The sequence below is a fragment of the Grus americana genome, chromosome 12, assembly GCF_028858705.1.
Source record: "Grus americana isolate bGruAme1 chromosome 12, bGruAme1.mat, whole genome shotgun sequence".
Taxonomy (NCBI): Eukaryota; Metazoa; Chordata; class Aves; order Gruiformes; family Gruidae; genus Grus; species Grus americana.
In genome coordinates this window covers 20,718,148-20,728,290 of record NC_072863.1, presented here as the reverse complement: position 1 = coordinate 20,728,290, position 10,143 = coordinate 20,718,148, and the positions used below count along the sequence as shown (strand labels likewise).

Genomic DNA, 10,143 nt, shown 5'->3' with positions numbered 1-10,143 from the left:
TATTTATTCATTCCCATCTCTTCCCTTAAGCATCACTTTTTGATTTTTCCCTCTGACCGGTCCGGTTGCTTACCGTAACTTTGAGCTGCGGTGACAGTGCCAGTCACCTCTCCTTTGACAGCTGGACCGTTTTTCAGATGTCTGAGGGTAGCGGCACGTGAGCCACCTGCAATCACGTGAGTATTTTCTACGCCGTGGTCTTTAATAGACCAATGTGCTTTTTATTCATATATTTTTGGTGCGTTTTCTTGCCTCCGATTTACTTTTCCTTTCCGTCACGCTGTCGGAGGGAAGGAGCAGGGATTGGGTTGAAAGTGGTCGGCCTTGACGCATTTTCACTGTTGATTTTTGAAACCGCTCTTACCATAGTTGTAGCCTCCCCTGGTTGCCGGTGCTGTAATAAATACCAGCCTGACAAATCCGGGGGCCAGTGGGCAGTTTAGCACATACATCCCCTACGCTTTCAGGCCTTTTGATGTTGTTTCTATAAATTTCTCTGGCATGCCAGAGTAGAAACAAAAAGACCAAAAACAAGAAAACAAACCCCAGCCAGACCAAAAAAAAAACCCAAAACAGCTACAGAAGCTTGCTAACGGCTGGCTTCTTTAACACAACAACCGTGGCCCATCTGCAAACGGGTGCGAGCGGAGCGTTTGGACGTTTCACGACGCCCCTGGTAGCATGACGGGCCGGTCAGCACGATGTCAGCCCAGCCACCCGCCGGGAGAGGAGGCTGGAGCGAAACACGCGCCAAGCCAGCCTGCGAGGCTCCGGCCGCGGCTCCGTGGGGAGCAGCGAGGAGCCGCGCGGGGATGATTCGGGGTTTCGTGTCCCCTTACCTTGCCTGGAAGAGCGTTTACTGGCCCACGTGGACACAACCGTCTTGGACACGGCGCCAGGACCCCGCTCTGCCGGATGCATCTGCTGGACACGCGCCTGGTAAATTCATCTCCCTCACCCCCAGCTCCTGCTACTCAGCGTGCCAAGATTGGGGGCTTAAAAGAGGAGAAAAAGATGACAAAGTTGCTTGTTTTCTTTTGGTTTTTCCTCTCAATTGGCTCAGCCCTTTTGCTCCACATCCTTACTAAGTGCAACTTCGGTAGCGGTCGGTTGTTTCCCCGACAGCCCCGCTGCTCCTCGGGCTGCTGGAGGCAGTTGGAAGCTGCCACAGCGCATTGTGAATACAGTCCCGAGTCTTGCACCACCAGTTGCATTATTTGATGTATTGTAAAGCATTGCCTGTCATTGCTTTTAAATACCTATGAAAAAAAGCAAAATTCCGTAATAACGCAGGACCTTTCTAGAAACGGCGCTCTCTCTCCCCTTCCTGCTCCCCAAGAAAAACAAAATTTCAGCATTTTATATATTCTGCAACAGCTCTCTGAATTTTGTAAGAAAGAGTAAAATAGGATGGCAGCAAAAACCTGGTCTCGTGAAGGTGCCTTTAAAGTGATATTTAGACATAGTGACATGTTTGAATGAGATAATCTTCACTTTGTATTTTGGAGGTAAGCTTTAGAGGAAGATTTTCTTTGATCCCTTGCCAGGAAGAGTACTAACCTTTTAAATATAAAGCCTTTATATATATATATATATTTATACACATACATATAAATGCCTACAATATATGAAAGCTGGTAATTTTGAGAACCTCATTGTACAAAGTGAAATTTTCTTTTCCTCCCTAGTCGTTTTTTTAAACATAAATGGTCTTCTTGGAACTTCATTATTTCTCTACCTTTCTGTTTTCTGTTGCTGCATTTTAGAACCAGAAAATAAGGAAACCCTCCCGTCTGCAGCGTTTCAGTTCTGTATTTCAGTGGTTCAGTTGCTTTTCCCTCGCTGATGGGCCGAAGCACAAGAGGACGGGACAGGGATTTGCCTCCTGCCGAAGGGGCATGTGGACATGGGGCTACTGTGGCTATTCACGCGCTGAGCGGGACCCAGGCTTCAGCCTCGCTGAGCCGCAGTGCCGGGGCAAGGTGCTCAGCAGCACACAGCCTTTGTCATCATTAGGTTTCAGTGTTAACAGGGCTCACCCAGGCTCTGCTTTGGGCCTCGTGCAGCGTCGCAGCCAGCGCAGCCTCTGGGGCTGAACTACTTCCATTCATTTCTCATTTTGAAAGGCATCACGTTCAGATCACGAGAGCCAGCATCAATTTTTATTAAATTACCGTTTTTTGGAGGTTGGCAGGAGGAAACCACGTGCTGGGGCTGCCCGGGGCTGAGTCAGAGCCCTGCCAGCCAGCACTGATGCTACCCAGCGGCGGCAGCAGCCCCCAAGGGACCCGGCCCCTTCTTCACCTCCGGACACCACGGGGTTTTTTTGTTTCCTTTGTTTGAAAGGATTTGGGTTTTCTGTGACCACCCCACAGGGAGAAGCTGGTCCCGCTTTGGGGAGAGGAACGCTCCTGCCCGTTTCCCTGCTTGCGAATGCTCCAGCGTGACTCCCAGCAGCTCCTGAGCTGTTTCTGCTCGCTGCCTGGCTGTCCCAGCCCAGCCCCCAGCCCCAGCGCTGTCCGCAGCAGAAGAAAGAAGAAACCACAAGCGTTTTCTTCCTGGAGCCAACCAGCATCAAAGGGACACAACCTCCGGCGAGGGCTGTGCAATGCTGGCGTCCAGCGTGCTCTGGGAATGCGTCCCTTCAGCCTTCATCCTGCTCTGGGAAAACCTGCGGAGATGCGGTAGGTCAGTTTGTGGGTTTTTTCCAGCTAAACTTTCGTCTTCATTAACCCATTCCCATCCCTTTGCCTTCCCCACGCAAAGCTGAGAGCAGTCCGGACCCTTTCATCGTCCTCGAGAGCTTTCCTAGAGGGAAATATTCACCCTTTTGATTCAGCTCCGTGATTAAATCGATGGAGAGAGCCCAGCGCTGAGCAAGCGCGAGGGAGCTGGTGTTCGAGCATCTCCGCTGCTTTCCAACCTGCAGCGACGCGCTCGGGGGGGTCTGCTGGGTGTCCTGCCAGGGGGGTGGTCAGGCAGAGAAACGAAGACTTCCCACCAGAAGTCATTTACAGAGCGCAGGATTATGGTTCGCGCGGGCTTTGGGTTTTCTAGCTGCCGAAGAGTTCCAGGAATGTCACATTTTGGGGGGGATGACCAGCAGTTTCTGCCCCACCGCCGGTCCCGTCTCCCCAGCCAGGCGGGCTCCGTGCCGGGACAGCCGAGAGGGCACCAGAGGCTCAGAAAAAGAGAAAACAGAAGGATTGGGAATTGCTTAATTAGAAACAGTTTTCTCCTTTAATGTTCTGCAATTACTTTGAGGTCAGTAGAATTATTAGTGTTATTAATCACCGAATTTCCAGAGAACTAAAGTTAATAGTACCATAATTGGGCCGTACCATGCAGCAGTAATTGCTAAGTGCCAGCAGGCAGCTAATTAAGTCTTCCAGCCCTTTTCTCTAGGCAGATCTTACTTCTTCTAAGTCTGCATCACGGATAACTTGGCTGCAGAGAGTTAAAAGTTGGGGTGAGCGCAGCGGGAGCAGCGCATCGGCGAGGCGGAGGCTTTCAAGGACTCTGCCCCCATTTCCAACCCTGCCGATCACATCTCGGGCCGCTTGCCTTCGGGTGGCTTCGACGTGCATCCCAAGGTGGGCAAGGAAAGGTGCTTTCTGATATTTTGGTCCTGAACGGGCTGGGAGAAAGCCCTTCCGTCCAGGTTTGTTGCTCGATGAGGTTGTTAGCACTCTAGCTGCAGGGAGCGAAGGGGGATTCGGGCAGTAAAGGACTGGCACGCGCTGGCGGGGGGGGTAAAAGGCACCTTCTGGTCATAGGGAGTGAAACGCGGAGGGTTGCAGGATGCTGAAGTAAGGGATTTCCCAGTCCTTCACTTGAAGAGGGAGTTTCTGCTGGATTTGATAACCCTCAGCAACTCTCTCGGCAGTCGGGGACAGCCTCAGCTTCCGCCCCTTGCGAACACGCCGTGCCACCACCCACCGTGGATGCCGCAGCCCAGCCTGCCAGGGCACCGGGGTGGAAGATCTCCCGGGGTGTTTCAGAGCCAAGAACCACAGGAAAAGACAAAGAAGAATGGGAGAGAGCAGGTATATTCGCTAGTCCTGCTCTCGGACTCTGGCAACTCGGCGAGCTCAGCGTTAAGATGAAGGATGAGCGCTCGCAGAGCCCGGGGCGTGTGGGACAGGCACGAACGGTCGGCGCAGCAGCAGGACACCCCACCATTTCAACACCCTCCAGAGCAGCTTGTCTAACTCTAGGCTACTCAATCACACGCGAGACACCCTCCTCCTCCTCCAGCCTGCTTTGCAGACCCCCAAACACTTCACCCCCTTGCACTGTGCCTGTCCCCAAGCACCCACCCCTCCTGCTGTGTCCCCCAGTCTATAAACCCACGGCTCCACCTTCTCGCCAGCTGCAAGGAATAAGCCTTTCCCAGCAGGTCCATCCCCTCGCTGCCCTTGCAGGTGGGATTCTGTCCCCACTGAGCCCCCAGCCCTTGCTCCCCCGGCAGCTTTCGCCCTGCCCTGGGCTCTCCCCGGGTGCTGCAGGGTCTTGCTGGCTGTGGCAAACAGCATCTGCCTTTGCTCCGGGGTAGAAATGTCTATACGTTGATCCCAGAGTGTTTCCAGAAATTTTAGAACACGTGAAAATGTTTGCATCCTAAGTCTAGAAGGAAATAATAATTGCGACATAATTGCATTAGTGCCAGCTGCAAATTACCCGTGAGTGGAAAATGAGGAGGTTAAAGCTGACTAAGTAAACAATGCAAATTAAAGATGCAACAGCCGGTGTAGCCATGCGTTACAAATACAACTCAGGTTTAACCTGGAGAGTCAAAACAGTTTTAGGTCACTTGTGCAGACACGGGGGGTAGCGCCTGCTCTCCCCCACGTACAGCCCCAAATGAATGCTGCCGAGTGAGACCCTACGGTTACGAACCCGAAATCCAAATTCAGCCCATCCCGCAGCCTATTAAGATAACAAACCCTAAATTTCTGTTTAATTTCTAATGCCCGGTGTAGTGAGGATAAGCAGCCATGCCACGCCATCTCCGCTCGTGTGCGGCGGTTCGGTGGTTTAACCCTCAAATGCTGCTGCCGAGCCTTCGAAAAAGGATCTGGCACTGGATCGAAAAAAAAAAAGCACTTTATGGAGGGACTGAGCAAATAAGGCTTGAACCAGCTGCGCCTCGCGTGTAGGGAAAGGCTTCGATGCCAACGCATGTATTTATTCTTTGTAATTGTAAAGCAGGGGTTCAGGGCGCCGGGGCCGCACGCCGCCCGAGCAGGGCAGAGCCAACAAGCCGATGCTCTGCCGTACTCCCCGTTGCAATGGCACGAGGCGCTGCTCAGCCCGTCGCCCTCCGTCGCGGGGCAGGCGTGTCAATGGGCATTAACCGGCTTCCGGGCATCAGACCAGGGAAAAGGCACATTTTCCGGTGTCCAGCCCGTCAGGGAGACCGGACCGAGCCGGGACTTGTCACCCCGATGGCCCCCCGGCCGTGGTGCTGCGGTGCCTGTGCCGGAGGCACATCTGGGGACACTCCTGCGCCTGCTCGGCCTTTTTTTTTTTTTTTTTTAAAAATGTGAAGGAAGGGAGGACTTAAACCATATGTTTGGGGAGGTCGGGGACAGAGTCCAGGAAAGTTTTGTTCTGGGTTAACTTTAAACATTTCACTGGTCCTTCGTCTCCATGTGTGTGTGTGAGTTGTTGGTCTTTGTTTTAAGCGGGCCATTGGAGTCATCCCACTGCACTGAAAGTAAATAAACTTCCAACAAAGCATTTGAGCAGCTTTCACGCTAAATTCATCCTCCCATCTTTTTTTTTTTTTTTTCCCTTTGCATAGGGGCCATTGGGGAAAGAAAGCAATGTTTATCTTTGAGACACAGAGCTGTGCTGAAATCGTCTTTTTTTTTTTAATTACGGTGGGGTTTAAGCCCAATCCAAAACTTTGCTGCGGAGCTTAAGTTTTCCTTGGAAAATGTTTAAAGTCTCCAAGACGGGACCCATCTGGGAGCAGAGATTTCCCTGGAAAGGTGCTTTGTGTTTGGGCTGGGCTGCAGCTCCCGGCGTTGGTGTGTTTGACCCCGTCCAGGTGGGAGGGGAGGGCAGCGCAGCCGGGGGGGGACACACAATGACCCGGTGCATTTTGGAAAAAAAAGAAAAAAAAAGAAAAAAAAAAAAAATCCCTTCTTGGTTCCCCTCCTGATTTTCACAGGAAAGCATCATTTAGAAGGAAATCTCCAGCCTGGTGAGAGATGATATAAAAAGCGGCTGTGCTTCCCAAACGAGGGGTTTCTGGCTAATTCAGAGCATCGTTACCGGGGGCAGCCTGATCTCCTGTCCTTAGGTATTCCTCTGGCCTCACACCATTTCTGCTCCTCCTCTGAACCGTCCCGCCGCCCTTTCCTCCAGCTTTGCTGTATTTCTAAAAATCCCCAAATTTCCAATTTTCCAGGTTTCCGGTGTGGGTTTCCCCTGCAAGCCACGGGCTCCTCTCCCGGCACCTCTGCTTCGCCCACCCCGGGACGGGTCCCCGCGTCCCTTCGGACCGAGGCAGCAGCGACACGAATCTCATCTGGACTTGCGGCAATTCGTGCTTTGCTGGGTAAGCACCTTCAGACAAGCGCTTCGCTGCTCCGAGGCAAAGCGCCTACCGGAGCTGGCGTTTGGGATTTTGGAAAGCAGCATTTATTCCAGAGAGTATCAGCCGAAACACCGAAGTTTCGCAGCAGCATTTGGGTTTGCCAGGGCATTTCCACCTGCAGCTCCGCGCAACTGCTCGCTACCTACAGCAAGAAGCATAAAGGAACCAACTGCTGACTTTCCTAGACATCGGTGCTTTAAAAAAATATTTTATATTTCATAGACATGGTGAATAAGAGGCACATCTCATTTATCAGCCAAAGAGCATTAGCAGTGTCCGCTCCGTGCTGCGGGCTGGATTCTGGCACCGGTGATGGACAATGCTCTCAGCACAGATGATAAACAGATCCATAAGAAAATGCAGCCTGGGGGGGCTGGAGGTGCGACAAGGCGGCCCTGGTTTCAGAACCTTGCTGGGACCCTTATTAAATTTATTTATGCTTCTGAAAACCATCGATGCCTTGTTGGATTACACGTAGCTGCAAAATATTAGTCTGAAGAAGGCATGAAATGTGCCGCTGCCCCAGGGGAGCAGCCTGGGGCTCTATCGGAAGAGCAAGAAGCAGGGAAATCAAAAACGCGATTAAGAAAAAATAAAATAATCAAACCACCCACCCCCTTTCTCGCACTGAGCACATCAAAACCTGAGAACGGGAGGCAAGACAGACTGCAGGAGGACACACGCAGGTTTGCCCTGGCGTCGCAAAAACCCCAACTTTACGGGTGATGCAATACTGAAATGATGCATTTTTGGGCATTGCATCTTTGCACCCCGATGTTTTTTGGAGCATTGCTGCACTTTGCCATCTCATGAAGCAGAGCCCCCGAGCCAGAGACGTTAAGCCACGGAGGCTGTCCGTAGCTCGGCACAGGGCACGCGGGCTGCGGCTGCATCACCAGGGGCTCATCCCAGCTTGTCTCTTCTCCCCGCAGCCCTTTGGAGCTGCCAAATCCAGCCGGAATCGTTCCTTCTTTTTCCCCCCATCTGACCTGGCACAGCCTGAAGTCAGCGCCTTCGCTGCCGCCGCAGCCTCCTCGCCCTGTCCCAGCCGCTGCGGTGCTCGGGGCCGGCTGGGGTGGGTTTCGTGGGGCATGGCGGCCACCTCCAGCCTCGGAGGAAGCCACCCTGTGTCACCCTGGCCGGGTGCTGCCCGGTTTGGGCTGTGTTTGTGGGGTTGAGGCCACTTATTTCTCAAAAGCCTCTAGATGGCAACCGCTTGCAGCTCTGTCGAGCTTCTTCCCGAGCTGCCGACACGGAGCTGGCTGGGAAAACTGCGGCTTGTAGAGCCGCCGGCTTGATTGCCCACGACCCTTGCTGCTGCATCCTGCCTGGGAAGAAATAAAGCTTTGAGCTTTTGGTGGTGCTACCTGCTAGTTTGCCGTTGCGGGGTGGGGAGGGGGGTACGGCACCTCTCCTGGGGACCCCGCGCCGTGATTTGGGAGCGAGAAGCAGGAGGGTAAGCCGGAGAGCGCGTCTCAGGCCCGCCATCGGCCCCAACCCTGCTCTGCGTCCTGCCGGGGCCCCACGTACCTAGAGAAAAATAACAATTAAATCACCCGTTTTATTAAAGAAAAGGCTTTTCCCATCGCATCTGAACTTAAAAGTGTCTTTTTATGTGTGGAGTGACCGGCCAGACGAGGAAGGCCTCGCAGGCTGTCTCACTGCAGCGGGTGCCGGGGTGGGCTGAGCTCGGGGCACCCCAGATTTGGCCGCCCCCGGCAGGAGCCGCTCGGCGGGTGCCCCGTGCAGGACTGTGGTGGGCAGGGGCCGGCTGGGTGCTGCTGCGGGTGGGTGAGACGGAGGCGTCCCTGCAGCCTGGAGCAGCTTCAGGCCGGGAATCGGTGAATATCAGCTTCCCTCAGGGCTGGGTAGAGCGTTCCTCACGGCAGGAGAGCAGCGACAGGAGCAGAGCGCTGCCACGTGCAGCACCGCAGCAGGCCCCGGGGGGCCCCGGCCATGGCCGCAGTAAATTCCATTTGTTCTGTTAAGAAAGCAGAGTGCTGCCAGCCCAGGGGAGCGCTCCCAGCAGCTGCCAGGCAGATAACATGGCAAATATTGCCAGTTTTCTGTGATAAAATATAATCAGGCCTTAGCTCAGCTTCAATGATGGGAGATGGGGAAAAGCGAGAGTCCCCTTCCAGCTTTGTTTCTGCACGCTCGCACTTACACGCAGGCACTTCTGCTCTCTAATTTCCACCTCTGCTTTCTGCAGGTTACTGAGCTGCTGCAGGAGCTGGCAGCAAGACGGTGAGTTTTCACGTAAAGACCCTCGATTTGCTGTAGCTGCTGCATCCTATCTCCAGCTACGGACAAGGCTCGGCTCATCCTGCGGCCCCGGCTCATCCTGCGGCCCTGGCTCATCCCGCGGCCCCGGCTCATCCCGCTGCCCTCCCTCTGCCTTCAGTTTCCCAGGTAACAGCTTTTCTGTAAATACGGCTTCAGATTTTTTTCGAGTAAGGTGCCGGGGCTCTTTCTGCGCCCCCGCCTCCCGGTTGCATCCACTCTTTTCACCCCCGTAAGAACCGTTTGCAGGTGAAGGTGCAGCATGTGTGAGTGGGGCGGGAAGCAGCGAGAGCACCCCGGTGCACGTCGCCCAGCTCGGCTGGGCACAATCACCAGTTACCCCCCAAAATAAAGGGGCTGCTCATTCACCCCAGGTCAGAAATGGGATGACCTGCTGGTGTGCTGGGCACCAAAGAGCTTTCCCAGCGTCTCGGGAGGACTGGTTTTCCCTGGTGAGATGTTTGCCCGGGGCTGGAAGTTCACTCGGCACCAAAGAGCCGCAGAAGGGAGCAAGTAGAAAATTATGAACCATTATAGAAAAATGACAAATCATTAGAATAATAAATAATGCAGTAAGAGGTAATTAATTATCTCTATTTATGCTGTGCTGCCTGGTTATTGATTTAGATGTGTTTTCAGCCTAGGCGACCCTGACTCCTTCAGGATTTCATCTGTGTTTTTCCATCTTCTTTTCGTTAAAGGCGCCGGTCTGCGCAGAACTCGCGTTCTCCTGGAGCGGGAACGAGTCCTGTATTTCCCTGGCGCAGACCGTCCCACGCTGGCGCTGGGCACTCCTGCCTCTTTCGGCACAGATGTGGCCACGCGTGTTAAGATCAGACTGCAGGGACAGAAAAATAACCCACGACTGAACCCTGGGAATAACAGCACGGACGTGGTCGCATCCCGTCCCTCGCTGGTGCGGTGATGTCAGAGACACCAGATGTCTCCGTTACTGCCCAATTTAATGGTGCCTAATGAGGTCACTTCCATAAAAGAGGCAATTATTTCCTGGGAGCCATTTGCTAACGTAATTAAGTCGGCTTTTATGCCTGGTTTTAGCGACGGGCCGAGAGCAGGGCTCTCACGAAAAGCAAAGCAAGGAGGGACCGATTCGGCAGTCACCACCGCCACGGGTGGGTCCATCCATACCGGGAGCTTTTCGATGCCTCTGTCCCAGAAACGGGTCGGGTCGGCTCCGGCAGCCTCTGCCTCCGGAGTTGCGGTTCCCCCGCAGCTGCTGGTTTGGGCCGGGC

At 53.7% G+C, this 10,143-nt stretch overlaps 1 protein-coding gene across 1 annotated transcript; it reads left to right on the top strand.

The window, feature by feature from the left end:
• The first annotated feature begins 2,493 nt into the window (after positions 1-2,493).
• LOC129211908 (uncharacterized) lies at positions 2,494-9,815 on the top strand. Its single transcript, XM_054839694.1, has 4 exons — positions 2,494-2,684; positions 6,419-6,568; positions 8,820-9,019; positions 9,592-9,815. The coding sequence occupies exons 1-4, from the start codon at positions 2,635-2,637 to the stop codon at positions 9,813-9,815; spliced, it is 624 nt and encodes a 207-aa protein (XP_054695669.1). The 5' UTR covers positions 2,494-2,634.
• Positions 9,816-10,143: the final 328 nt, after the last annotated feature.